General features: G+C 44.2%; 1 protein-coding gene across 4 annotated transcripts in view; it reads left to right on the top strand.

Annotated features, from left to right (window-relative positions):
- agap3 (ArfGAP with GTPase domain, ankyrin repeat and PH domain 3) overlaps positions 1 to 27,020 on the top strand; it is a 244,476-nt gene that overhangs the window by 154,302 nt on the left and 63,154 nt on the right. For 2 of the 4 annotated variants that reach the window (XM_064347035.1, XM_064347032.1), the window contains exons 4-10: positions 2,109 to 2,194; positions 4,389 to 4,530; positions 5,633 to 5,767; positions 7,286 to 7,413; positions 8,420 to 8,575; positions 14,251 to 14,334; positions 22,661 to 22,765. In XM_064347035.1, the coding sequence (XP_064203105.1) occupies positions 2,109 to 2,194; positions 4,389 to 4,530; positions 5,633 to 5,767; positions 7,286 to 7,413; positions 8,420 to 8,575; positions 14,251 to 14,334; positions 22,661 to 22,765 (836 nt within the window). Of the gene's footprint in view, positions 1 to 2,108; positions 2,195 to 4,388; positions 4,531 to 5,632; positions 5,768 to 7,285; positions 7,414 to 8,416; positions 8,576 to 14,250; positions 14,335 to 22,660; positions 22,766 to 27,020 lie in introns of all 4 variants that reach the window. The other 2 variants (XM_064347033.1, XM_064347031.1) reach the window with 1 other exon arrangement.

The raw sequence follows: 27,020 nt of genomic DNA, 5'->3' as shown, positions 1-27,020 counted from the left end.
TTGTTGATTTTCCTTTACAAACTCTGAAAACTTTTTGGCTTCACTGGGACGTGATGGAGAGATTTCATTTAAAGTTTGTGCATCTTATCATAACTCCGTTTTTCTGGCCGTTAGAAAATTGAACACGCACAGCAAGAAAGGAAGTCCCAAAATGCTCTCTGATGGAAATAAACAGTGGAACCCATTTTGTTTTTCCCCCTCCCTTATCTTTTTTTCCCTTTCTTGCATGTGCATCTCAGCCCTGCTGAGGTTCAGCCTCTCTTATCATTTCATTACAGGGCACCAAGGTTTAGGTTTTTACGGCGTATTGGTTAGCCTTACGGCAAGCCCTGTGGAACCTGTTTCCTTGGCATAGCCCATGCCAGGAGATCCACAGCTCGGTAAAACTCTGAGACGCTCAGGAGAGTGAAAGGCGTTCGGTGGCAGGCCTTCTAACTGACAGTCCCCACAACCGATACACATTTCAGAAGCCACCTCCCAATGGGCACTTCCTTGACTCTGACAACTGTGAAGTCTGTATTTTGTGCTGCACAGGAAAGGGACCCTACAAACAACATAGTCTACAAATTGGTTGTCTGTTTTAAGATGTACTTTTAGCTTAATCTGTTAGTAAATGTTTTCACGAAAAAGGCACAAGCTGGCTTTTGTAGCATTTGTTTGGGTTTGTTGGGGTTTGTTAGGGTTTCATGCCTTTTTTGTTTAGGGAGATCTTGACAGCTAAGACTAGAGGATAGGGTCACGTGGTTAGAGGCTGTTTCACTGGCAGTAGGCATGGCTGTGCTTGTGATTGCACAGTATCAGTCGTTATTACAGCAGCACTGTAAATGTTCCTTCTGGGAAAGAGGCAGCTTGGTTGCCAGGAGCACTCAGACTGCTAATCTTGTGCCGCCCCCTTTAGATAATCCTTCGACCTGCACCCAGCTGCAGAGTGAGACGGTTAAGTTGCAAAGGGTCACGGGCCTGAACTATGAGTGGGTTGAGGTCAGGACCTGCAGTGAGTGGCGTGAAACGCTAAGCTGGTTCTTGTGGTGTCCGACTTCATGGTAGAATTACCAAAAGCCAAAGAGTGCAGACAGTCATGTCACCTGATTAGTCGTTGACAGCTCTTAGAACATCCAGTCATCCAATTTATTTCTGTAAACTCATGACACACTTGAAGTGAACATTGAGGCCATTTTTCCATATTTTCATAAGAATTTATGAAAATATGGAAAAATGTCTGGTCAATGCTTATTTCTACCCTCATTGTTGCTTCCTCTGATTCATCTCTCACTTTCATTTTAAAGTAATTTTCCCCAGTTTGAAATGGGCAGTTGGAACTGAACCGCAGTTCCATCACTGCTCAACCCTCGTATCAGGTTTGTGAGGGCCAACCCTGCCACATCAGCCATCGCTTTCATTGTGCTCCGCAATCCACCAGCTTGAGTGCAGTGTTTACTGCGCCGTAGTGCTTTGCCAGCGATGCACCTGCCGTTGGCAGATTTCGGCAGCAGATAAACCGCAGGCGAAATCGAGCAGTGAGGTGGCATTGCCCTACTGGATGACTCCTCCTCTCCCCGTATGACGCTATAGGACATCGCGCATAGCCCCACAGGACTCGGTTGGCACAGGCACAATATTGGCATGACATTGAGTGCAAATGCCTCAATGGGATATGTTTCCCAGTAGGTCCCCATTCACTGTCATTCATACCAAGATTGTTTGATTACAGTTGTATACCTGCAGGCGACACGAAATCAAGGTAAAGCTATTGGGTCTCGTATGATCTCATTAGTAAGAAGACAAGACTCTGGTTGACTCTTGTTGTGTGGTAATTCCGTATAATGACTAACTCTTATAAGAGTTTGGTTCTCTGTTTTTAGAAACAGTCCTTATTAGGAGAGACATGCAGTGAATAGATCTTATTTTCATCTTAGTCATTGAGTGACCTCCTTACATAGGTAGTTTTTTAGTTCCACGGAGTTTCATACTTAATTGTTTGGCAGCGTCACCCTTTCAGGGGTCCCAAGGCCAGTGTTCTCACCTCTCCGTTGCTAGTGGGCCACATGGTCCTGGTCCAGTTCCTCCACTGCTGAGGTAGAAGGCTAATCAAAATGTTGCTCTTCCAGGTGGGCGATTCAAAAAGGAGATTGTTGTGGATGGACAGAGCTACCTGCTCCTTATCCGGGACGAAGGCGGGCCCCCCGAGCTTCAGGTAAGGCCCCAAAGTCAGCTTTTAGTAGTGACCCCTTTTTAAACCGGGCCTGCTCTTCTGTTTACTTCTTGAATAATTGGTAAAATGGCACTGTGTGTCTATCATCAATATTCATTGCCTATAATATATAGGCCTACCTGAGCTGAATCTGAATTTTGCCACTTGCAGCTGTTTGGAATTTTCCTTCTGAAAATTGGGTAGCCTTTCATCAATGCATAAAATACATCTCAAAAAGGCCACAATCACACTGAAGCCATGGGGACTTCATTGCCAAATAATCAGAGCATCCGACTGACGATGGGTTCAAATTAAACCAAAGTACTTTAAAGAAGTATTGATTCCATGCCTCTCATTTTATAGCAAATAAACTATAACTTGTAAGTGTAATGTTTCTGTTATGCTCATGTTTTCATGAAACATCTTTCAGAACTACTGCTTGGCTGATTAACAAAGTACAAATGTGAATTCTGGTCCAAGCCTTTAATTAGTTTACACTTAGGCTAAGTGCATAGAAATGGCTTACTGACCCACAGAGGTCTTGCATGTATGAGGCCAAACTGATTATTTCTGATGCTGTCTCCATAAAATGTTTATTGGGAGAGACTGATTGTCTAAATACCAAATTTACATATAGGGATATGCATGTTTATGTGGTGAATATGGCTACATAGTAAAAGGTGTGACACATACGTTTTCCCAATACTACATCCTTGGTTTTAATTCCATGGAACTCGATGAAGGCACTTTCCTGACTCCTTCAGCTTTTAATTTCTGGCAGTCTCTGCTGTAAAACTCAGTTATGCCGCGTGATTTAGCTAATACGGCAATATTGGCTGAATGCAAATGAGCGTTTCCCCATTCGATAGTTGAAATATTAATAACGGCTTCTCTGTCTCGTATGATTGGCTGAGGCTCTGCGCGTACTCCGACGCTGAGAGCTTTACAAACCTCCGTGACAGCAGCGTCGGTGTGACGGGAGAATTTAGAATTCGTTTCGGTTCCCTTCTCGTCTCCCGGTTGTTCTGAATGCAGGCGCTCGTTGCTTTGTACTGACGTAAAAACGTGACGCAGCGTCTTCTTCAACTTCCAGGCGGCCAGCCTGACATTTCCGTAGTGCGTAACCAGTTACCAACACTCGCCTGCGCGAGTTCGGACGCTAGAGAATGTGAAATTGCCGACATTAGCTTCCGACAGCGGGGCGCAATTATCAAGGCGCCTCACCCCCGGAGAGCTGGGCTGACGTGCGAGCACCGCGCTCACCGTAAACCGGGCATCCTCCAGGAGACCGGCAAGGGTCACCTGACCCTCTGTTGCCTCGGGCAATGACAGCCAGTGGCATTAGGCTGCGTTGCGGGAGACGTGACTGGCATTCCTCCCGTTCATCACCATGCTCCTGGGAGGAACGCGTACGAGAACAGCAGCACTGAGCGAATGCGCACATCCACGGATCTTTAAATCGGCTGATCCCAGATCAGCGGGTTGAAAATAAACAAATATGTGCAGCTGTAGTGCAGCCCTGATGCCCTGAGTCCTGGGGGTCTGCAGAAAATACACACAAACACACACACACACACACACACACACACTTCATAGGAATAATTTGTGAAGACTTACCCTTTTAAATCATGATAATTATGCCATTTGAAATGGAAATCCAATTCCACTGGTCATGTATTAGCTCACAACAAATGTAAATGAAGGCTGTAAGTTATCCTGTGTATTTCAGTGGCATTTATGTAATAAGCCTTAATGAAGAAGTGCACCGCTGACATGTATGATGTGAATTTAAAGTACCTGGTAGGTTTTTTTAAATTAATTCACTCTTGACTGCTGTATATCCACTCTCTACAAGGCGACCAGACTAAAACGCCACTGCTGTCTGGAGGGATAAGCTGTCTGTAATTTATGAGACGGGAAAAAGTCTGAAAAAATACCAGCTGCATTTTTGCTACATTGCTGCCCTCTTCTGGATAGGTTTTGAAATGCAGCCCTCAAAAATAAGATTTGGTGCATAGCAACAGAGACATGTTGAGCAATGTAAATTCTGAATAGTAAGCTTTGTTCCTCTGCTGGTTAAAATGTGTAAATGAATGGCACGGTCCTCTCTAGCATTGAGGCAAGTGTTACAAAGCAAGGGCAGGACTGGAGTCTCTTTATCCTGCATCTGCTCTGATACATCTGTCCTTCTCTCCAGTTTGCTGCCTGGGTGGACGCGGTCGTCTTTGTCTTCAGCCTGGAGGATGAGATCAGCTTCCAGACCGTCTATAACTACTTCCTGCGCCTGTGCAGCTACAGAAACACAGCTGATGTGCCCATGGTGCTGGTGGGCACACAAGGTGAGGGAACATTCCTCTCCAACGCTAACCCACAATAATCCTAAACCCTCCCCAACCCTAAGCCACTATAACCCTAGGCTCTCACTACCCCTAACTCTAACCTACCTTAACTCTAACCTTGCCTACCATAACCCTAAACCCACCCCAACCCTAAGCCACCAGAACCCTAGGCCCTTTCTAGCCCTAACTAACCTACCTTAACTCTAACCCTAAGCCACCATAACCCTATCTCTCACTAGCCCTAACTCTAACCTACCTTAACTCTAACCCTTACCCACCATAACCCTAAACCCACCCCAACCCTAAGCCACCAGAACCCTAGCTCTCACTAGCCCTAACTCTAACCTACCTTAACTCTAACCCTTACCCACCATAACCCTAAACCCTCCCCAACCCTAAGCCACTATAACCCTAGGCTCTCACTAGCCCTAACTCTAACCTACCTTAACTCTAACCCTTACCCACCATAACCCTAAACCCACCCCAACCCTAAGCCACCAGAACCCTAGGCCCTCTCTAGCCCTAACTAACCTACCTTAACTCTAACCCTAAGCCACCATAACCCTAGCTCTCACTAGCCCTAACTCTAACCTACCTTAACTCTAACCTTACCTACCATAACCCTAAACCCATCCCAACCCTAAGCCACCAGAACCCTAGGCCCTCTCTAGCCCTAACTAACCTACCTTAACTCTAACCCTAAGCCACCATAACCCTAGCTCTCACTAGCCCTAACTCTAACCCTTACCCACCATAACCCTAAACCCACCCCAACCCTAAGCCACCCTAACCCTAGGCTCTCACTTTCCTTAGCTCTAATCTTCTACTCTGAACATGCATAACTGCCACATATATGTGGTTGTTGTTGTATTATTATTATTATTATTATTATTATAAGTAGCAGTAGTAGTATTTCTTTGGAAGATCGCCTTCGGAATACAATACAATGCAATACTGAGAAAAGATTTTGGCTTGGAATGTATATTAACAACTTCTTTTTCCTTCAGTGTAAATGTAATTTGAAGAAAAAAGTGATTAACAATGTCTGGGTTTTGTTCCACCTTCTGTGAAATCTCTCTCTCCCTCTCTCACTGATCTGAAGATGCCATCAGTGCTGCAAACCCCAGAGTCATCGATGACTCGCGCGCCAGGAAGCTATCCAATGACCTGAAGCGCTCCACGTACTACGAGACCTGCTCCACTTATGGCCTGAATGTGGAGAGAGTCTTCCAGGACGGTGAGCTCAATCTGATGGGCCTGGGGTGCTGTTTTTTGGCACTAGATCCAGGTTTGGCATTTTGGGCATAACGATTTGTTGTTCCAACAGAGGGCAGATGTGACTATTGCTGTACTGCCCTGCAATGCAGTCTTCGAACATGAGCAATTACAATGTTGCTCTCTCCCTGAAGTTATATAGACACGATAGCTCCATTTTAATGTTTTTTTTTTTTTTTTACCATTGAGATCCAGGGTAGATTTTTCTCTTCAATTGCTTTCTGAGCTCTAGTTGAAATAATTAAAAGATGCAGTCGTGTTTGGAGACTGAAGACAGCGATCATTCGACATGCTGTAGCAATCAGACGCATTAGCATGCTTCAGACTGACAGGAAGCAGGTGATGCATCTCAAACAGACTAAGTGCACTATGTCTGGCTCTCAGTCTGTTTCTTTCTCTCATGCTTTCTCTCTGTCTCTCTTTTTCTCTCTGTTACTCTTGCTCGTTTTCTCTCTTTCAGTCTCTGTGTTGCACTCTCTCTCTCTCTCTCTGTTGTTCTCTGTTCAGCCCTATAGTTTATGCAAAATCGCTCTGAGTACCATAGAACATAGACTAAATGTATGGCTCTACACCAGTACAACAGTAGCGATCTTATAAGTAGATTTCAGATACATGGCCTAGGCTACATTAATCAATGAACAACACCTCAGTAAAATGCTTTGAATCACTCATTCTATTTTTCCCTTTGTTCTGGGGATTTTTCATACCGAAGCAGTTTTGAAACCGTAGCATTGGCTGGGGTTAGCTTTGTAAACGCTTACTTCAGAAGAATAAATTTCCATAAGTAGTATGAAACTCCGGCAATTGTCAAGAAAGGAACTGGAAAATGCTAACTTTAGGACAGTGAATTCCCAGAAGTGGCATTTAACTTGAGTGCTTGTCAAAAAAGCAATTGCTTAATGCAAATTTCATAAAATCACTGAATTCCATTAAGTAGTAAGAAAGCTATGGCAGATAAGAGCAGAATTTTTTTCAGAGAATTCCTGAATAGCTCTTAGTGGCAAAAACATATTCACTGGTTCATGCGTCGTCTATGTGAGAGGAACATTTCGTTTTGGGCTTCATTCCAGAATATGAGACGAATATGAGACGAATGCTTTATATCTGGTGACTGAGAAGGCTGCGATACGTGCATAATGTCAGTGTGACGCTCGTCAAACCACTGGGTGACTACTCGCGCTCTGTAAACAACAGCATTGTTATTGTGAAGGACACACTTTCCACAGGAAAGAAATTCTTTAATACGGAGCGAGGATAGGCACAAAGCACCAGCAATTGATGACTGGCATCCACCTTGCCTTCCATAGTCCACAGTCAGAAAAATATGCCACCCACCCCATTCCAGAAGTACCAGACCTTTACTGCTGGAACACTGCTGTTTTGTTTCCATTATATTGAATCCTACCTGTGAGGAGAATGAATGGAGGATTGTGGGTAAACAGCTGTTGTGCGTATGTCTTTGTGCTCCTTCTCTCTGCAGTTGCCCAGAAGGTGGTGGCCCTGAGAAAAAAGCAGCAGCTGTCCATCGGCCCGTGCAAGTCCCTCCCCAACTCTCCCAGCCACTCCTCCGTCCCATCCGCATCAATCCCCTCCGTTCACATCAATCAGGTGAGGCCCCACCGGAGCCCACTGCCAGTCAGAATGCAGGGGGAGGGGCCAAGTAACACTCCCTTAGACAGTCCCTTTGTTCCCTCTGATTATGTGTAGAGTGAAGGTAAAGCTGACCAATAACAGGTTGAGACATTTACATGAGCCTGAAGCTCTGGGTTGAGCTACAGGATATAGTGAAAGGATGCTTTAGTCCTTAACACTAGGTGTCCTTAAAACTAAACATTGCATTCATCATAGGAACGGTTGCCTGAGAAGTATCTGAAAATGTGTTTATTTTACGATTAGGTATTGTTTGGTGTGATTTTTGCTAAACTTTCTAATGGAGTAATTGACACACATCCAGGCAGTTACTCTCCATATGTCCACCTTTGTGTCAGGCCAGGGATGCTAAACCTCAATAGCGCCACAGCTAATAGCCCCATCACCGTGTCTCAGGACTAAAGTTCCTGTGGTTTTCCACTATGGAACTAATGCGCTAAGGCCCAGACAAGGGCCTTAACTGGCTCCCAAATTCACATCAAGTCCTGTGTGTGTGTGGAGTGGGAGGCACACGTCACAGTAAGTGTGCACGTTTTTAATCCTTTTTTAATTGGGCCTGTGTTTTCAGGTCTCATGGTGATTGCGCGGGTGTGCTAGCGTGAAAGTTTACCGGTGTGTGCGTACGATGGCGTGCCGGCTTGTTGAATGGCGCACGGGCGCAATGACGTGCCAGTGTGATGCCGTGCTACAGCAGGCTAGTGTCCAATCAGAATCAGCCTCACTTCGATCAGATCAGTGGAGCCTCAGTTCAGCCCATAAGAGAGAGAGAGAGGGGGAATCTTCCTGTTTCCACTGATCTGAGATCAGCAGGGCCTGAGGGAACGCAGAGAGAGGTCGGAGTTTGGCGTCTTGTGTCTGACAGCTTTTGTCCCCTCTGTCCTGTTTCTCTCTCTCTCTCTCTGTCTCTCTCTCTCTCTCTCTCTCTCTCTCTGTCTCTCCTTTTCTCTTCACCCCCCCCCAGCAGGCGGCTAACGGCGGGGGCGCATTCAGCGACTATTCGTCCTCCGTCCCCTCCACCCCCAGCATCAGCCAGCGGGAGATGCGCATCGAAACCATCGCTGCTTCCAACACGCCCACGCCCATTCGCAAGCAGTCCAAACGCCGCTCCAACATCTTCACAGTAAGTATGCGGCAGCTGATGCAGGGCAGCACCCACTCACATTACTGAAGGCGGCATCCGCGCGCAGAGCCTCCCTTTCTCCACCAGAGGGAGCCAGAGCTCAACCTAACCAAGGCCTTCTTCTCCCGCCTCGGAAAGGAAGTAACCCTTTGGCTTCTCTTTTGGCCAAACCCAACCTAATCCACAAGCGAGAGAGAAAAAAAACCTGGTTCCGAGAATATACTGTGGCGAGGGCCTGGGTTATTTTGAAACCCATAATAAGCGCTTAATTTTTTTCCCTTAACCATTAATTTTTTTCTAAACAAAGGACTAAACAAAAATGCAATGACAAATAAATTTTTTTAAAAACAAGAATCCCTTGTATTGTAGTCTGTCGGTGACACTTCCCCCGTACCTGTAAGTTATATGTTCATCTCTCATTAGCCCTCCCTTGCCCCAATGTCTGAACCTTGGCCTCCCTTCCCTCTTGTTTTTAGCAGATCTCTACTTTGCTTCACAGTGGCTCCCCACTAGGGAAGAGACGGGGTGGGACTACCCCCCAGCAATTCCCCACTCGCCACCACTCCCGTCATACCCAATCAGAAACAAGACCCAGCCACAGCTCTTTTTGAAGCAGCAGCTGACAGTGCATGCCCCTCCCCCTGCTCCTTCTCCCCTCCCCCTTTCCCACTAAAGCACCACCCCCACCCCCCCAGCTTGTCCCAGAGTTATCAGGGGCTTATTGGCGGCTTCGAGCGCCTGGGGCGGGTTGGCGGCTCTGTGCTAGTTCCCCTGTTTTTCCCTCCCCCCGATAGGTAGTGACTAACCCCGCCCACCAGAGAAACGAGCCGCTGCCCCTGCGCGTGGTGGAGATGCCGAAGCACGCCACGTATCCCGTGTGGGTGCCGGAGTGGCAGGCCGAGCGGGAGTTTCAGCTAATGACCTTCTGAGGAGCAGCGGGGGGGCGGGGCTGGGGGCGGGGTGGGCGGGGTAAGGGAGGAGAAGGCGGAGCTGGGCGGAGAGTCCTTTCCTTTCCCTATCCCATGAGGAAAAAACCGGGCGAACTATTGCTCGAGGCACAGGAGGTGCGCTGCTTTAAAAAAAAAAAAAAAGAAAAGAGAGAGAAAGAGAAAAAGAAAGTTTGTCTCCAAGCACTCGTCGCAGGACTTTTCCCGTCTTTCTTTTACCAATGGCAGACTTTTCCTTTCGCTCATCAACCGCTTTTCCCTTTCGGAGAACTGCTTGAACTGATGAAGTGTACATACATGAACGACAAGAAGCTCACAAGTCAACAGACGATGTTGATAGTGGTACTCAAAATCTGTTGTGGCCCCAACCTCTCCTACTTGTTGTGTTTGTAAGACCTTCGCTATACTGGAGGAGTTTGTAGTCGCCAGATCTGCGCTGTTCTCCCACATGTTGTTATTCTTTAACCATACTTTATTTTTTGTGAGTTTGGTTGAGACGCTGTATTCTTTTTGTAGAAATTTCTTTTTCACCTCGGGGAAATTTCCATTTTTTTAGTTGAGAGTTTCTCTCAGTTTGTGTTTAGGAGTGGCCTTATAGTGTTAATTAGCTATGTGACAGATAGCGTATCCGTCCAGCAGAGTTAGACACAACACTCGGAATGAAAGCCAACTTCTGTTTCATCTCAGCCTCCGTGTTCCCAGTGCGGGCGGCTGCTTCGCCTGTGTTCGTCGCGCACCGAACCGTCCGCGTGGCCGAACCGTCCGCGTGGCCTGTGACAGAAGCTCCCGAGGGGTGAAGCGTTTTTAACGTTCTGGTATTCGGTCGCCAGAACCACGTGTTCACCTCGCGGTCGGTGGCTTTGGAGAGCCAGACCAGTACTGATACAAAGCGGTTTTCAGCGCTGTGCTTGTTCACCATTGCAGATACTGGAACAGAATAACGGAATCCTTCAGTTACCGATGGTCAAAATTTTAGTCATAGATTAAGACTGGGGATGCCGTGGGTTGCTTGAAAGATCTGTTAAAATGGTGGCCTTGTTAATAAAATGAAAACATCTTTTTTTTTTTCGAATAGTAATGATCCAAAACATTCTGTAGCACACAAGATGAGTGATTTCAGGATTGTTTTGCTATAATTTTTTCGCTGAGCTCTCTGTCTCAAAATTAAAAGTCCCAGCCTTTTTTATCAGAAAATAAACCTAATCTGAAGATTGGCATTTATGAAGCAAACGATTTGTGCTTCTCACAGATTAAAAAGTGGTCTATATCCCTTGCAGAAGAACAAGGAATGTCATGACAGTGCTGACTAGTCCAAATCCAGAATGCCCCTCCCTGCCACCAGTTTTCAGCTCACATCAGGAGCTCGCGTCACACTCGCCACAAATGCTTTCAGTTAGCTCTGAAGTCAATCAAAATGTAAAAAGAATAGTTCTTGGCTGGGTCAGATATGTGTTGCCTGCATTTTGGACTGTAATATTTTAAACTGCGCAAATTAAATGAATTAGAAACCATAGCAGCACAGAAAAAAGCTTCTGCTCAGATGCTACCCAAGCTTAGTTGCGCGCAATAAATTAATATTAATATATAAAATATTTCTGTATATATTAGTTTGATAGGGCCCCGTTGCTTTAAAAAACCATAAATTGGCACCATTGAGATTCTTCCATTCCCTAAAAATGACACTTCATTAAAATTTGAAACGATTGAGCCTTACGGTGTCAAACCTAACTTGTGAAGCAGTGTGTTTTTCACAGTGATCAGGGTGCCTGTTTCTTTGGATTCAGAAGAAGTAGAAGTCCAATAAAAGCTCTATTCAGGAAGGGTACGCTGCGTCTGCAGGCAGGCACTGGTTAGTCACCCTGTGTCCTCTCCTCCTCCGTCCTTCACCAGCACCATGAGCATCAAAACGCGTCTCTGCCACTGGCTGTCGTTACAAGAAACTGTCAATAGATGTCAGTAGTGTGCAAAAATCGGTTCTTTCCAAGAGCTTCCATTGTACGTTTTTGTTAACCACCTCAGTGCAGTGAGCTGGTTTTAAGTTCAGTGAGAGAGATTATTGGATGGTATTTTTTTTGTTTCATTTTATGTCTCCAGAGCTATACTTTTTCTTCTATGTATAAAAGCACAGTTTTGGGAGGCAGGGTAGGCGTTTCCCACCATTTTCTTTCCTGTCCACCCAACCAATCCCATCTCTCCTTTCATCTGCAGTGACCCTCATGTATAAGTGTCCTTGGTGGCGTCTCCATCCTATTTCGTTCCTTTTTTATGATCTTTATTTAGTGTCCAGTCAGGAAGTAAAAGCATAAATGGTTTAACGTTTGCCAACTGTTTTTCAATATTTACAGATTTGCGCTTCTGTTTCCAACCTTGCTTCAACAAAAAGGGCTTTCCAACTCCTTCCGAATTAGAAGAGCACGGTGGTGAACAAAAAAGCAAAAAGCGAAAAAAAAAAAAACACCGAACCCGTACCTCGCCCCTCGGAGTGAAAGCCTCCCTCCGCTCTGGGCTGTTCCCAGCTCAGGGGAGGCGGAGAGTCGGGTGGGGCGTGGGGAGGCGCGTAGCTCGGTCCGTGCCTCGTGCTGTCCCGGGCGATACGCGGTATTGCTCCAGGAGTCGCGCGCTGGCTGAAAGAATAATATCCCTGAGGGACAAAAAAGCGAGAGAGAGAGAGAGAGCCGCCAGTGTTCAATAGAGAATACAGTCAAATTGGAATCGGCCGGTTCACGCTCAAGGTAACCCTTAAAAATGCTGTACACCATGCACTGGAGTCCGGCACAGTGTATGAACTCCGCACTGCTGGAAATGCTACTGCCCGCTGCCAACACCCCCCACCTTCTCTCACATCCCACCCCCACCCCCCCCACCCCAACCCCCAACCCCCCACACCCCGAATCTCCCAAACCCATACCCCCTCCCACCACCCCCACGCTCTCTTTCAAATAACATCTCCTTTGGACCTTTTCCGACCCCTAAATGGACAACCACTTTACATGCCATCACTTATTTTTGTCATAAACATGGACTCATAGACTTAAAGGTTCAAAGTTGCTGTTATAAATTTGTTTAATTTGTTTCTTTCTTCCTTTTCCCCTTTTTGTTAATTATTATTATTTTTTATTTTTTTTATTTGTGTTTAAGTTTCCAGCTCAAATCTTGAAAGGTTGTGGAATGCTGAGAAGCAGAAGAGTTTATATTTGATATCGGTCAAGAGGAACGTTATGAAGGCCTTCATAACACATAGGCTTAGGGGAGAGCTATCAAGGGTAGTACTGTGCGTGCTGAATGAAGTCTTATAAATGGTTATGGATTGCACTGACTTGTATGAATGTAGTTTATATTTGTTATTTTATGATTTTCTATTTATTTTATTTATTTTAATTTGGTATGAAGAGTCAAAAACTGTTACAAAAGCACTTTTACTGATTGCCAATTCATAGACTGCTGTACATCATGTATTGTATTTTATTTACAATGGTATTCTATAGAAAATATATTATATACCGTAAATATATATATGAAAATATAAATATATATAAATAAATATAATTATATCACCTTTCTTGTCCATCCTATATTTTGTGGGGAACTGCAATGTTTGACCTGTTGAATATTTGGAAGTGATCCTGTGATTTGATTTGTATGGTGTCTGTATAAAAAACAACAAAAAGAAAAAAATGAATAAACTGTTGAAAATGATATCCTAGAGTGGGTTTACTTTAAATCGCCTCTACCTCTCTCCATTTGCGACTGGGCATTTCACACCATGTGACGAGTGAGACCATCTCTGTCGCTTACGTCACGTGTGAGTGTTGTACGTATATGAGAACCAAAGACCGGTCAGTTCATGTGGTCGCTGTTTATTTACTTTTTTTGTTTGTTTGTTTGTTTTATTTTTTATAATTGACAATTGTATAAATTCAATTGGTTTGTTTTATTGTGTGTACCAGTGTATTGCTACCAGAAATTGAAGGGATTTTCTTGTGGCCTTTAACCATTTAACCTTTTACTGGAATTTCAGGTGTTTGCGACGGACACTTGGGCAGCATCGCGAATGTTCTTATTCCCAAATGTAGCATTTCTGTCCTATTCTTTTGGTCACAGTTGCTCTTGTTTTGATAACCAACTGTTTTGCTATTGTTTTGCCTTCTTTGTCCCTCTTCTTAGGTACCCTTCGTGCCGCCATGATGTTTGGAAGATTGTCCCTCTGCCATTTTTACTCTTTACCCTAACTGTTAACCTCTTACTTCCCTCTGCACTTTCGAAAGGACTTGTCGGTGTATCTGTACAAAAAGGGCACGCTAAGCTGCGTTAGCTTGGTTGTGCCACTGATGCGGACTGCCCCACTCTTGTCAGGAGTGGGGGTGAAGGTGGCAATTGGTTCAGGCCTGAGTCATGACTCTTTGGGGTAGTTTTGTCCTAATGTGTGTCGGGATGGTGTTCCGTGTCTGTTTCTCGTAAATTGTTTTTTTTGTTTTTGGTTTGACTTTTTTATGCTGCACGTCAGTGTACTGTTGTTTGTTTTTGCTGTTTTGCTTGTTGATTTTTAAGCTTTTTCAAGTTTTTAATTTGCAAAGTTTAATTTAATCCCTCTCCCACCCCCCACAACACCCACTTCTAACAATGCCCTCACCCAATTCAAAGCACATACACACACACTCCCCTAGCTCACCCCTGTTTGCCTATAATCGTTTGTTCCAGTGACTGATTGGCTCTCTTGTTTTCTTGCAGTCTCGGAAAGCCAGTGAGCAAGCAAAGAGCAGTGACTGTAAAACAGACAGCATAGGCAGTGGGAGGGCCATACCAATCAAACAGGTGAGTCACTTTCTGACTGTTTATTTTTCTTAAATGGCATTCTTTTTGCACAGACAGGTAGGTAAATGTCCTATTGTTGTTGACCAGGAACATGTTGAATCGAGTTGAATGGAGTGGACTCATAGTATAATTTAAATAGAATTAATTGAATGTCACTATTAAAATGTTACAGCCATTAACAGCCATTTTATCTTAGAGTTCTAGTTTTTGCTGAATTGTAGCACAATTGTGTGTGTATATATATATATATATATATATATATATATATATATATATATATATCTAGCTGGAAGAAAAAACCCCTGATAATTCTTCAAATTGTAGTTACAGTTTTGTACCAGCAGAGGGAAACATTGTGTTTCCCCATCCAGGAAAAGAATATAGGTTTCTGCTTGCCTTTTCATGACTGTTTTCTGTAAAGAATGATGACATAACAGATGAACATATATGATAATTGAACTTTTCACTGCTTGTTTAACTGAATAAATATAGCTGAAATGGTGTGGGATTGTGTTGCTGTCACGTAATACCAAGACATCGTAGCAAAAACGAAGTTCAGTTTTTTCTACATTTCAACAGACCTGTCACAAATGGGGCAGTCACACAGGACCCCGCGCCTGTGAGGCAGCGATTTCTATTTTTTATTTTTTGCCTTTCAAGGTAGTTACTTAATACTGTAAATTTGGGCACTTGTGTGCTTTTCCAACTGGTGCTTTTACTTGGTTCAATTGTGGGTGCTAAAACTGTGTTTCTTCATTGTGGGTTATGACTGTTTTTTATATGTCCTCGGTCCTAATAAAGGTAGTTGTAAGCTAGTCTAAATCTTAGTATTTATATAGTATTCTATTAATGAATCTATTATCTATCGGCATTGGGTAGGCTGCGTAGCAGGAACAGTGGAGGGCACATGATGAGCACATTTCTTACAGTGTTTCGCACCTGGGAGAAACAGACGTGTGTGCATATCGCCCAAGTATGTAGTGCCTCATGATGAAGGCCCCTCGCTGTCTACTTCACACAGGGCCTTCCATATTTCCCAGATAGCCCTTCATATCAGCTATGCAGTTTTATTTACCTCTGCAGCAAAATTGTTAGAATTTAAGTTTATTGAATTATTACATTTATTTTGTTAAAGTATTACATTTCGATAATTACTGCAAAATGTCAACAGAGATTTTCAAGTTGAGTCAGTCTGAGTTTTAGCCACTAGATGGCGATGTAGCATAAATATATGAGCAATGGAGAGGAAGCTGTTGGTTTCTGCCAGTAAGTCCTGGATAACAAAACAAAGTGATGGGTATAATAATTATTAAGAAAGAACTTCCCTTAGGTTTCTTTTTTATTCAATTAATTTTTAAAAGAGAAGTTATTGTCCTGTATCATCTTAATGTGCTAAACAGGAGCGCTTCCTGGCACCAGAAAGAAATTTAAAAAACGTGTATTTTGACTCATATCCATAAAAAGGAGTCAATGTGAAGCAAATGAGAACTATATATTTTGATTCCATTTATTCAAGTTGTTTCTATGTCTGCCTGGAGTGACATCCAGACATCAGAACACACTATTTTGAGCGTATTGCTAAAGTGTGCCTCGGCTCAGGGATCATTATCGTGATGGTCTGGTAAATTCATGGTTGTCTCCCTGTCCATGCCATAAGAATATATTCTGTTGCGTCTGAATACAGTCCCCTGGAATGGTCACCCTCAATTCAAGCCGGGTGACAGAAGTTCTCTATTCCTAAAAAATGCGAAATAGGAGATGGAGATGCGAAATAGTCTTTAAAACATGATTATTTAAAATGTGGTTATAAGGTGCCATTTAAACATTTCTCACCGTTAAGAGGTATAATGTAGCATACCCCAGGAAACATGAACACCAAAAACTGCATACTTAATGCACAGCAGCTTGATTAGTTACCAAGCTTATATTCTTAAAACAAATTAATACATGGAATCCAAGTCATTCCCTGACTAAAAATGAATAGCAACTGTGCACGCCAGTGTGGACAGTTATTTTAAATACATCTATGTATTGTGATGTGTGTGGTATGAAAAGGGGCATTGATGTGTCCAAAAGCAGGAGACTGGGCCACTCTGCTATCACACTAAGGAATCAGCTTGGCTTCAGGCAATTTGTTTGCTATTTTGGAGACACTGGAGAAGGATTGTTAGTGATATCGGAGGTCAGAGGGATTCTCCAGAATCTTCTTGGAGTCCTAGGCAGGTTTGAGCAGCACTGAAATAAAAACCTTGTTTTCCTTTTATTTTTTTTTCTTAACTTTTTCTTGATTTCTTGTATCCCTTGTGAAAGAGGTGAATCTAAATTATTTTCCCCGTGCGATTACGCACATTACTGAAAAAGACTACTGTTAGCTATTCCGTGTCAAATATACTTTGGCCTTTATTATACGTGTCAGTTTAAATTGTTTAAAAGAGTCTGTGGTTTTAGGTGGCGAGTCAAGTTCTGTCATTCACAGAAATGCAAATGCAGCTCTGATGAAAGCAGGCTTGGTCAACACCAGTGTGTTTGCAAGCGCCGATGTTAAAAAAAGAGAGCACATATGCATACAGAGCTCCCTCATTAGACCATCACTCGCAGTGTTTGCCTAATCCGGTCAGACCCCTGCCTCTGCCTTCTGAACTCCAGGAAGCTTAAGAGGTCACGTCCAGTGCAGGGTAATGGAGATCCCCATCTCGCCTTTTCAATGCGGGGGTCCGATCTGTTTAACCGCAATCTAACCGGCGGGATTAAAACGCGTGCCGCCCGGCCGGTAATCTCCGCCGGGCGAGGGAGAATTCCTCGATTAGCGGCCAGCTTTAAACCAACGCGGGCTGGCAGGAGGGGTGACGCGGAGGTCGTCCCCCTGAAGTCTTTATCGTCGCGATCCCGAGTCCTAAACAAACCCGAGTCCCCTCCATTGTTCCTCCTGAGATTATGCGCCGCGGTTCAAAGGCCGCTTCCCCGTATCATTTCGGCTGGAGGTGGCGGGAGGCGGTACAGTAGGAGCTAAGGGAGAGATAAGGAGTCTGGGGGGGGGCTGCTACAATCCAATTAGGGAAGGGGGGGGGGGGGGGGGGCTGCGTGGTGAAAGGGCCTGATTGCTCCAAACCTGCCCAGTCACAGGCACAATCACCAATATCAAAGGGCTGGTGTGAGCATAATTACACCCCACTGGGCAAATTACACCCCTCTGTCCCCCCTTCTGTAAAAATGGTAAGCAAGGAAAACAATGCACTCACTTCTGAAGAGCAGTTGACACTAAGCCTTTGGGTTTCTGCTCTCCGTAACCCGCCCCCCCCCCCCCCCCCAAAAAAAAAGAACCCGACAGTTCTGTCAAAGAACAAAGGCCTGTCATTCAGCGAGGAGGGGAGGCAGGAGCCGGGCCTCCCCAGCAGGCCTGCCGTGTGATGGGAAGATGTTTCTGGAATGGGGGAAATACGGAGCCTGTCACCCTCTGCGGAGACTGTCTGTGTGAACGCTCTGTGCTCTGTGTCTGACTGCAGGGAGTGGAACATGGCCTTTACGTCCCTGCGCTGCCATTTCCACACACCGGCCCTCAGTTTGAAAATCCACACATCTGAAAATCCGGGGACCTTGTTCACTTCTGTGAAGCAAAGAGGGTGTGAGGAATATGCATGTTATTTAGAGGGGTGGGGGGGCACACCCACCCACACCCCATGGTGAGGGGGAGGGGAACTGAGTGAATTGATTGACCTCAGTCTTTAATTTGATCTGTCAAAAAAATTTGACTTCTTTTTATTTATTCTTCATGGCACACATATGCTATTTCTCACATACTGTGGCTTAAGAGGATAAATCATTTAGAAAAATTAGCAGCTTGTAAAATTCTCGGGTTGCAGCTGTGGTTGGGTACGAAAGCCAGCGTAAACAGGGTGGCCGAGTTTGGGTACCTCTGAACTAAAGGGAATTTCTGGCCGTCTTTTCAGGATCAACAAAACACATTGATCAGCTCTTATTAGTGTCTGCAGTGTTTGTATTGATTTTTTAAATAGCGGCAACATAAACGACAGTACGTATCCACCGATTTTATAGATCTGCGATACAGTCCATAGGGATGCAGCATGTGAGGATGTTCTTTGATGTAAAACAAGCACAGGCCACTGGCTGACTGTCACCATGTGACCTGAGCGCACTAATTGATTTTCCACTGATATTTCTGAGACCTGTGTGTAGACAGAAGCGGCAGAATTCAGCCCATGTTGGGCCAATTGGCAGCCTGTTTAACTCTTTAATGTGTGAGATTGCAAACATGTGATTAGAATGTTACCTCCTGTTACAATCCTACCATTTTAATTCTGGTATTACAATCACTACTGGTAATTGAAAGCAATGGAGTTCTAGAACACTGACTTAGAATTTTGTAAAAAACATTCCAAGGAATTCCAAAAAACCTACTCTTCAAAGGGTTAAAGTGACTTCCCCACTGTTTATGGCTTGACCATTGAATTCGGTCCAGTTTGCCAGTTCCCTTTGTTTCTTTGATGTAAAGCCCATTGCAGTATCTTTATCAAACCACAGATATGCCCTTCAACCTTGTAGAATAGAGATTAAGTTTGGGTGGGGGGGGTGTCTTATCACACAGTGCGGAGTACTCCACTGCAACTCCCCCGACCCCACCCCCTCCATTTTTATTTCTAGGTGTGGTGTTGTCTCCACACCCACTCTTAACTGCCCTGATGGAATCAAATAGATCAGAACACATCAAAGGCCCTAAGGTTCTTTAGAACTGTTTCAAGTCTTTCAGTACTTTACCTCATAGTTATCATAAAAGCATTTATCTACAATAACAGGAGCTTCAGTTTTATGGGGAAATGGATCCATTCATTCGTCTAAATCATTACATGGCAATTATTTGGTAGTCATTCTTGTCATGAGTGATGTACAGTAGTGGAGAACATCAGTATTACTCTTCAGAAATACAAAAATGTTGTGTCAATTTCCTATTATTTTTTTGTGTTTCAAAAATATAATGCAAGTGTAGCTTTTACTCACCAGCTAGTAATGACTCTCTGTAATGACCCGGTAATGACAGTCGAAGCACTGTCTATGGGAAAGTTGGTCATAATATCAAATATCTGTTATGGGATTTCTTAATTGCTTCTCAGCTACTTAATTTACGGGAAAAAATTAATTCTCTGCCTCATTTTGAAGCATGGAATGGTACTAAAATGAGAACCTTCCAAAACAAAATTCTAAGTATGTTGTTTAAAATTCAAATTGCCTCTTATCCAAAACTGGCTCTTAGGAGCCATTGATTTACTTCAGTCATTTTCTGCTGAATAAAATAATTATGGAAGTTGCTCTTGAATTCAATAAAACTTTCTTAAAGTTATTTGATTAATTGCGGATTGATTAAATGCAATTTGCAATGGTATCGAGATCAGAAACTCTTCTCTTCAGCCACTTAGGGTGAAATTAGGGTGGGTGGAGATTTCAGGGCTGTGCAATCTTAGTTAAATTCCTCAATTTTCCAGCTCTTAACTGAATTTTTAAAATGTAATAAATTATGAATTAATTTACTAAATTGTTAGTCATGCAGCTTCAGATATGATACATTTTTCAGTTTCAAATACGCTACTGCTGAAGTTGCCTTTATTTTATTCTTTTTTTACTCTTTGGACAACCATTTCAGATGATATGAGAATACATTGGTACAAAGCGGAATTATATTGCGTTGGTATGATGCCTGTTGCTAACGCTATCCTCCATGTTCAGTACCCTAATAATAACAACCGTGATCCAATAAACATTGTACTACAAATCTATAAAACTGTAAATCTGTCAACTTGTAAATGTGATGCATGGTTAATGTTGCCATTACATTAATATTTACTAATTATTGCCATATAACTTATTTTTTATTCACCTTTTACTAATTAGTATGCAAAATTGATGGCAGATCTTGACTGAAGATCTTTTAGAAATTTATCTGGAGTTTTAAAAATGCCTGCTTTTAACTTTTAAGGGCAATTAAGGGGACATTTCTTTAAAAATGTACCTTTCTACAAATGTCTGTCACCAACATCGTACAGTAGAGACTGTAGGCCAGTAGTTGGTTAAAAAAGTGATCTTGGTGCTCAGATCCACCCCTTTCCTTTGCCAGGCATGGGGGGCCAATGGCTAAAGTGAAGCGTGGCAGGATTAGGGTGATTGTCGGCTTGCAGCCAGGAGACCGGGGTCATGGAGGGTCAGCTCCTGATGTGTTAATAAGGATTAATCCCTGCCAGGAAGGGCTCAGGCAATGAGAAACATCCCACCCCTCCTGCCCAACAAGACTGGAAAAGCACAAAATTCCCCTAATCCTCTAATTGACACCCTCCCAATCTTACTTAGCTCCCAGACCGTACTCTTTCTCTTTATAGTGGAAAGGCTGCATTGTTTGCAGGAGGATTACTCGGGAGATAAGAGAATAATCTAAACATCTGAGGAGGCAGGCGAGGCGAGCGGGTGTTTCTGAAGTTCAGGGGGCTGGGGAAGAAGAGGCCTACGGGGGTCAGAATTGGTTTAGCTTCAGGAAGCAGCTGGGCTTTTGTAATGTTGCATTTTTCACATTGAGCTCCACAAAATTGCTCACACTGCAAGTTTACTGCTGGAATCCTGTCAACGTTTGCCTTCCTGACGTCAAAGATTCTCACAGTAGTGTAAATTCTATTCTGAGAACATGCCTGCCCAGAATAGCTTCTTCCCAATGACTTTGCCACTTCAGTTGCATTAAGAAAAGTGTGAAATTAGACTACCTAAAGGTTTTATATAAAAGTGGAAGCATCCGCATTTCCTTTTCTCAGTGTTTTTTTATTTATTTTGAGAGCCACCCAATGTTAACCAATCAGTGTAGCCTTGTGGGTTTTTACATCTGTGTGTACGCGCAGCCAAATGCATGGCAGTGGCTCGCCATTCTCTGTGACTGCCTGTGAAAGTTGTGACATCGTAGACTGGACAATTGTTGTAATTTATTACAAGTAAACAGAGAGGTCCGTTTTCAGTGAACCTCTCTTTCCAGGAAGTGGTATGGAGATTCACCACAGCCCTCATGTCCATGCAGTTACAGCAGTGGACGCAGGTTGCTTACACAGTTACTGCCTTTAATGAGGCAAAAGGTTTATTTTAGCACTGATAAAACCACAGGTCCTCAAAGTGAGCTGCAATCAGCACCGATTAGGTGTCCTTAATTAAAATTAGCAATGACAATTAAAATTAGCTTCTAGTCTAATGTTCCAAAGGTACAGGGATAAGGACCTATCTGATCTTAGGCTTGGACACGCCACAGAGTACCAAACCATGTATGTGGGATATCGAATCCTGTACAGTATTGTGCAAAAGTAAGAAACCACACCTTCCTTTATTCACTTTTTTTGTCATATCAGCCATTCATGAAAAAAAAGATTCTGTGTTAGACAATAATGCAGGAAACATAAATTATATTTAATTGCAAATTATCGAGTTAATTCAAATTCATCGAGTTTAGTGCAACTGTCAACAGTGTACCTGTCCAAATCGTCCTGTAGTATTTATTTTGTTTTCATCAAAAAATAATTCTTGCCTTCTCTAGCCATACACATGTACTAGTGATCGCTTCCTGTGTGTAGTGTCACATTTATCACTGCGCCTAAGCACAGTCGCTCTGCACATGTAAATTGCCTAACTCCTAACAAGCGTAAGTGCAAGATATGCCTAATGAGTTTTTATTATTCATGTTCCTCAGCCAACACAATGTCTGCGACAGTAAATTAAATGAATATAAATCTGTTGCAATCCCGGTGATGCGTTACATCCCAGTTTCCTCAGCACAAGCGAATGATCCTTGCTGGCCCAGCTCAGCTCCAGCAGTGTTACAGGGGTGCCAGGACAGACATCTCTCCTGAGACACGGGTATAGGGTTTTGTTTTGTATTGGGTCTTGAACGTGTGCGGCCTCAGGTAGCAGCTCTACCTCCCTCTATGGAGGATCACTTTTCGCATGGCGTTACCCTTTTCCATTGGTAGCTCAGGCTAGGGAAAGGGAGATGGTCTCCTCCACAGAGAGGAGAGGAGAGGAGAGGGGGGCAGCATTCTGTCAGAGACACAAGGGAACAGAATCTGCCCCTCTCCTTGGTGTACGGGCTTAGGTATTCACCTGCGTTGACCCAGGCGGCCCAATCATTGACCCCCCTGTAGTGGTTCTGTGTCCAGTGTTGCTGGTGTCCAGGCCTGCCTGTGATGGCAGTCCGCATTCGCGATTGGTGAGGTAATTCACCTGCAGTGTGTGAGCAGCTATGAGGACCCTGGCAGTCACTCACCCTTGGTACATCTCTCTCTCCCTCTCTCAGGGTATCCTGCTGAAGAGAAGTGGGAAGTCCCTGAACAAGGAGTGGAAGAAGAAATATGTTACCCTGTGTGACAACGGCCTTCTGACCTACCACCCTAGTTTACATGTGAGTATCTTACTGACCTACCACCCTAGTTTACATGTGAGTATCTTACTGACCTACCACCCTAGTTTACATGTGAGTATCTTACTGACCCACCACCCTAGTTTACATGTGAGTCTCTTACTGACCTACCACCCTAGTTTACACGTGAGTATCGTACTGACCTACCACCCTAGTTTACACGTGAGTCTCTTACTGACCTACCACCCTAGTTTACACGTGAGTCTCTTACTGACCTACCACCCTAGTTTACATGTGAGTATCTTACTGACCTACCACCCTAGTTTACATGTGAGTCTCTTACTGACCTACCACCCTAGTTTACATGTGAGTATCTTACTGACCTACCACCCTAGTTTACATGTGAGTATCTTACTGACCTACCACCCTAGTTTACATGTGAGTATCTTACTGACCAACCACCCTAGTTTACATGTGAGTATCGTACTGACCTACCCCTCTAGTTTACACGTGAGTCTCTTACTGACCTACCACCCTAGTTTACACGTGAGTCTCTTACTGACCTACCACCCTAGTTTACACGTGAGTCTCTTACTGACCTACCACCCTAGTTTACACGTGAGTCTCTTACTGACCTACCACCCTAGTTTACACGTGAGTCTCTTACTGACCTACCACCCTAGTTTACATGTGAGTCTCTTACTGACCTACCACCCTAGTTTACATGTGAGTATCTTACTGACCTACCACCCTAGTTTACATGTGAGTATCTTACTGACCTACCACCCTAGTTTACATGTGAGTTCTTAGCCTCCACCATGTACCGGAACTTCGACCAAACCTAGTTACATGTGAGTATCTACGACCTACCCCTCTAGTTTACACGGAGTCTTACTGACCTACCACCCTAGTTTACATGTAGTCTCTTACTGACCTACACCTAGTTTACACGTGAGTCTCTACTGACCTACCACCCTAGTTTACACTGAGTCTCTTACTGACCTACCACCCTAGTTTACATTATTCTACTGACCTACCACCCAGTTACCATGTATATACACAGTTAACTGAGTCTCTTACTGACCTACCACCCTAGTTTACTGTGAGTTTTACTGATATACTACCCCTGTTACATCAAGTCTCTTTCTGATTTTCACCCTAGTTTACACATGAGCCTTTTACTGACCTGCCATCCTAGTTTTACATGTGAGTCTCTTACTGACTTACCACCCTATTTTACATATGAGTCTCCCTACTGACCTACCGCCATAGTTTACACAAGAGCCTCCTGACTGACTTCCTCTTACTGCCACCCATTTGCTCTGGGGTACCAACGTGGCATATGTTGTGCAGTTTTATTTTCTTTTTTCATTTTTCTCTGCAAAATACTAAAATGGACCTACAGAACACTGTGTTCTATTTCTGTAATAAATGTGGATCTTTTAGAAAAAAAAATACATTGAACATTTTGAAACAGGGCCTCAGAGGTTTGACAGAGGCTGAGTGAAGCTTCTCAGCCAACGTGACTTGCTTGGCTGTTTGAAAATAATTTTTCTTTTTTTTTTAAAATTAAATATTGACAATTAGCTGCCCAGTACAAGTTAGATGGTTGTGTTCTTGGATCAAGCCCAACACAAGATATTGTCTTTGAAAAGACCAAACAATTGAATTTGAATTCATTTTAAATGAATTTCTCTTTCAGTGGAGAAAATCAGTGGCTTCCGTTAAAACTGGGCTGTTGATAAAGGGTTATTTTCTCCCTTAAGAGTGGGAAGATTATATAATATTTTTTAAACTAGTGCCAAAACCACACTGATACTTCATGGTGTTTAACCGCATCTTCTGCTGTCTTTATTGCCTGATAAGTTCAAATGTGTTTCACAAAGCGTGTGTGAATGATCTCATTAGAAGCAGCGCAGTTCAGTCTCCAGGAAAAAAAAAGGCTTTATGAAGAGGATTTATGAAGGCGTTTTATGATGGGCGAGCCGACGGCCAGAGGGCCAGGCCTCTCGCCGGCCATCGGCGGTAATGGCGGCACGGCTCTGCGTGCCCGCGGAGGCCCGATGCCACGCTGGCTTGTATTTATTATGGCGCTCGCCGCACGGCGGCGGCGACCGGGCTGCCTCGGACATCCATCTCTGTCACATCCCCACTGTGCCACTAATGCCTCTTAAACACTCGGCTGCAGAACGACAGCACCCCGCCTGCTCGGGATCTCTCTCTCTCTCTCTCTCTCTCTGTCTCTCTGTCTCTCCCACTCACACACACACTCACACACTATCTCTCTCCCTCTTTCACACACTCACTCTGTCACACATAAACATTCACACACTCTCTCTGACTCTCTCTCTCTCCCACTCACACACACACTCACACACTATCTCCCTCCCTCTTTCACACACTCACTCTCTCACACACAAACATTCACACACTCTCTGACTCTCTCTCGCACACATGCTGTCCCTCTGTCTCCATCTCTCCCTATCCTTCCCTTTCCATCTCTCTATCCTCTCTAGTTTTATTCCTCTCTCCTGCTCTCTTCTCTCCCTTTTTCTCTCAGTCGTTCTCTCTCTCCCTTTGTTTCCCACTCCATCACCCTATTTATCATCAAGCTCTTTCATTCTAACTCCATCTCTTTCCTTCTGTCTCCTTGTCCCTCTCTTTCACCATTTCTGTCCATCTCCCTCCCTCCTATCTCTTTCCATGTCTTCCTCTTTCTTTACCACCCATCTTTCCCTCTTTCCATCCTTCCTCTCCTTCTTTTCTGTCTCCCTCTCTACTTATCTCCCTTCTATCCATTTTCCTCTCTCATGATCCCTCACTCCCCATGTCGCTGTGTCTCTCTCCCTCCCTCTGTCTCTCTGTTGGTCTCTACGTTCCTCCTCATTCCCTTTCTCTCTGAAGGGGAAGGAAGACTGTAGAGTTTAATCACCCACTGCACTAAGTCCCCAAACTAATGCGCTCTTTTAAAGACGCTAATATGGACATTTGCGCCATAATGACCATCTCCCGCAGTCTGCTGTTACCAGAGCTTTAATGAATTGGTCAATAGATTTTTTTCAGCCGGTTTTAGTAGAGCTCTGGACGTGTAACATCCTGCTGAATGGACATTAATTGGTTTCATTTATGTCAGTGGCACGCAGTCATAAATGTGATAAACATGCAGATACCATAGAATCAACAGCGCACTTCTCCTGCCAATCAAAAGGTGGGGGAGGCGGGACAGAGTGGGGCGCATTGAATGCTGTTTTGCCAGTTCTTTGCAACTATCATTTACTACCATGTGTTTTTTCAGATCTAACAAAATTACCGCCCTCTGAAGTTACTCAGTTCATCCTTAAAGCTTTCTTAAAATGCAGACTTTTCCACCTCTGTCCTCTGCATTCAGTCATTAGGAGGTGTAATAGGACATTGCTAAAAGCAGCCCTGCTGAAAATGCCAGAGCCTCCCATGGGACACATTCCCATAAGCATCTTAAGAGGGAGAGAACACTTTGGCCCCCCTTGTGAAAATTCTAGATAATTAGAAATACCTCCGGTGAGAGGAGAGTTTCCTCTCTGCAGAGCTGGTCTCTTAAAAACGATCAGTTGCTTAAGTTACAATTGCTTTTAACGTGCGATTCTAAATAGAGCTTGAAATCAATTTGGTACCCCCCCCTTTCCAAAAAAAAGGTACATTTTGTATTGTTCGCAAAAGTCAAGTGATTTTCACATGTTGCTTACATGTCCAATCGCGCGTCTTCCCCGCGTGTCGTTTTCTCGAAGGACGACGACGCAAACGGTAGCCCGCGACCGAACAGGAAATGGCGCTAACAAAGGCGACTGATGAGGGGAGAAGGGAACTGTTGATAATTGTGCTGGAGTAGTTATGATGGAATTGTGTGCGGGACGTCGGGCGTGCAGAGTTCATTAAAGGCAGGCTTTTCCTAATCATTTGGCCCCGGCTCATTGATTGGGATTGGCGCCGTTTCTCGCCCGGCCCGAGCGGAGGGGTGCGGCTGGCCCACGCCGGCTCGCTGCGGCCGCTCAGCCCAAGAACTGTTGCTGTTCCGCTTCTGAGCAGGGAGAGAGAGAGAGAGAGAGGGAGAGAGAGAGGGAGGGGGGGCGAGAGAGAGAGAGAGAGAGAGAGAGAGAGAGAGAGAGAGGCAGGAAGATAGAGAGAGAGCCAGGGAGAGAGAAAGTGAAGGGTGGAGAGAGAGGGGGGGAGCAGGAGAGAGAGAGAGAGAGAGAGAGAGATTCCCTTTCATTTCGCAGTCAGTCGAGCCACACAATCCCCTTCTGTTAATTCTATCTGCTAC

Source organism: Anguilla rostrata, chromosome 8, assembly GCF_018555375.3.
Source record: "Anguilla rostrata isolate EN2019 chromosome 8, ASM1855537v3, whole genome shotgun sequence".
Classification (NCBI taxonomy): Eukaryota; Metazoa; Chordata; class Actinopteri; order Anguilliformes; family Anguillidae; genus Anguilla; species Anguilla rostrata.
This window is presented reverse-complemented; position numbering and strand designations above follow the sequence as displayed.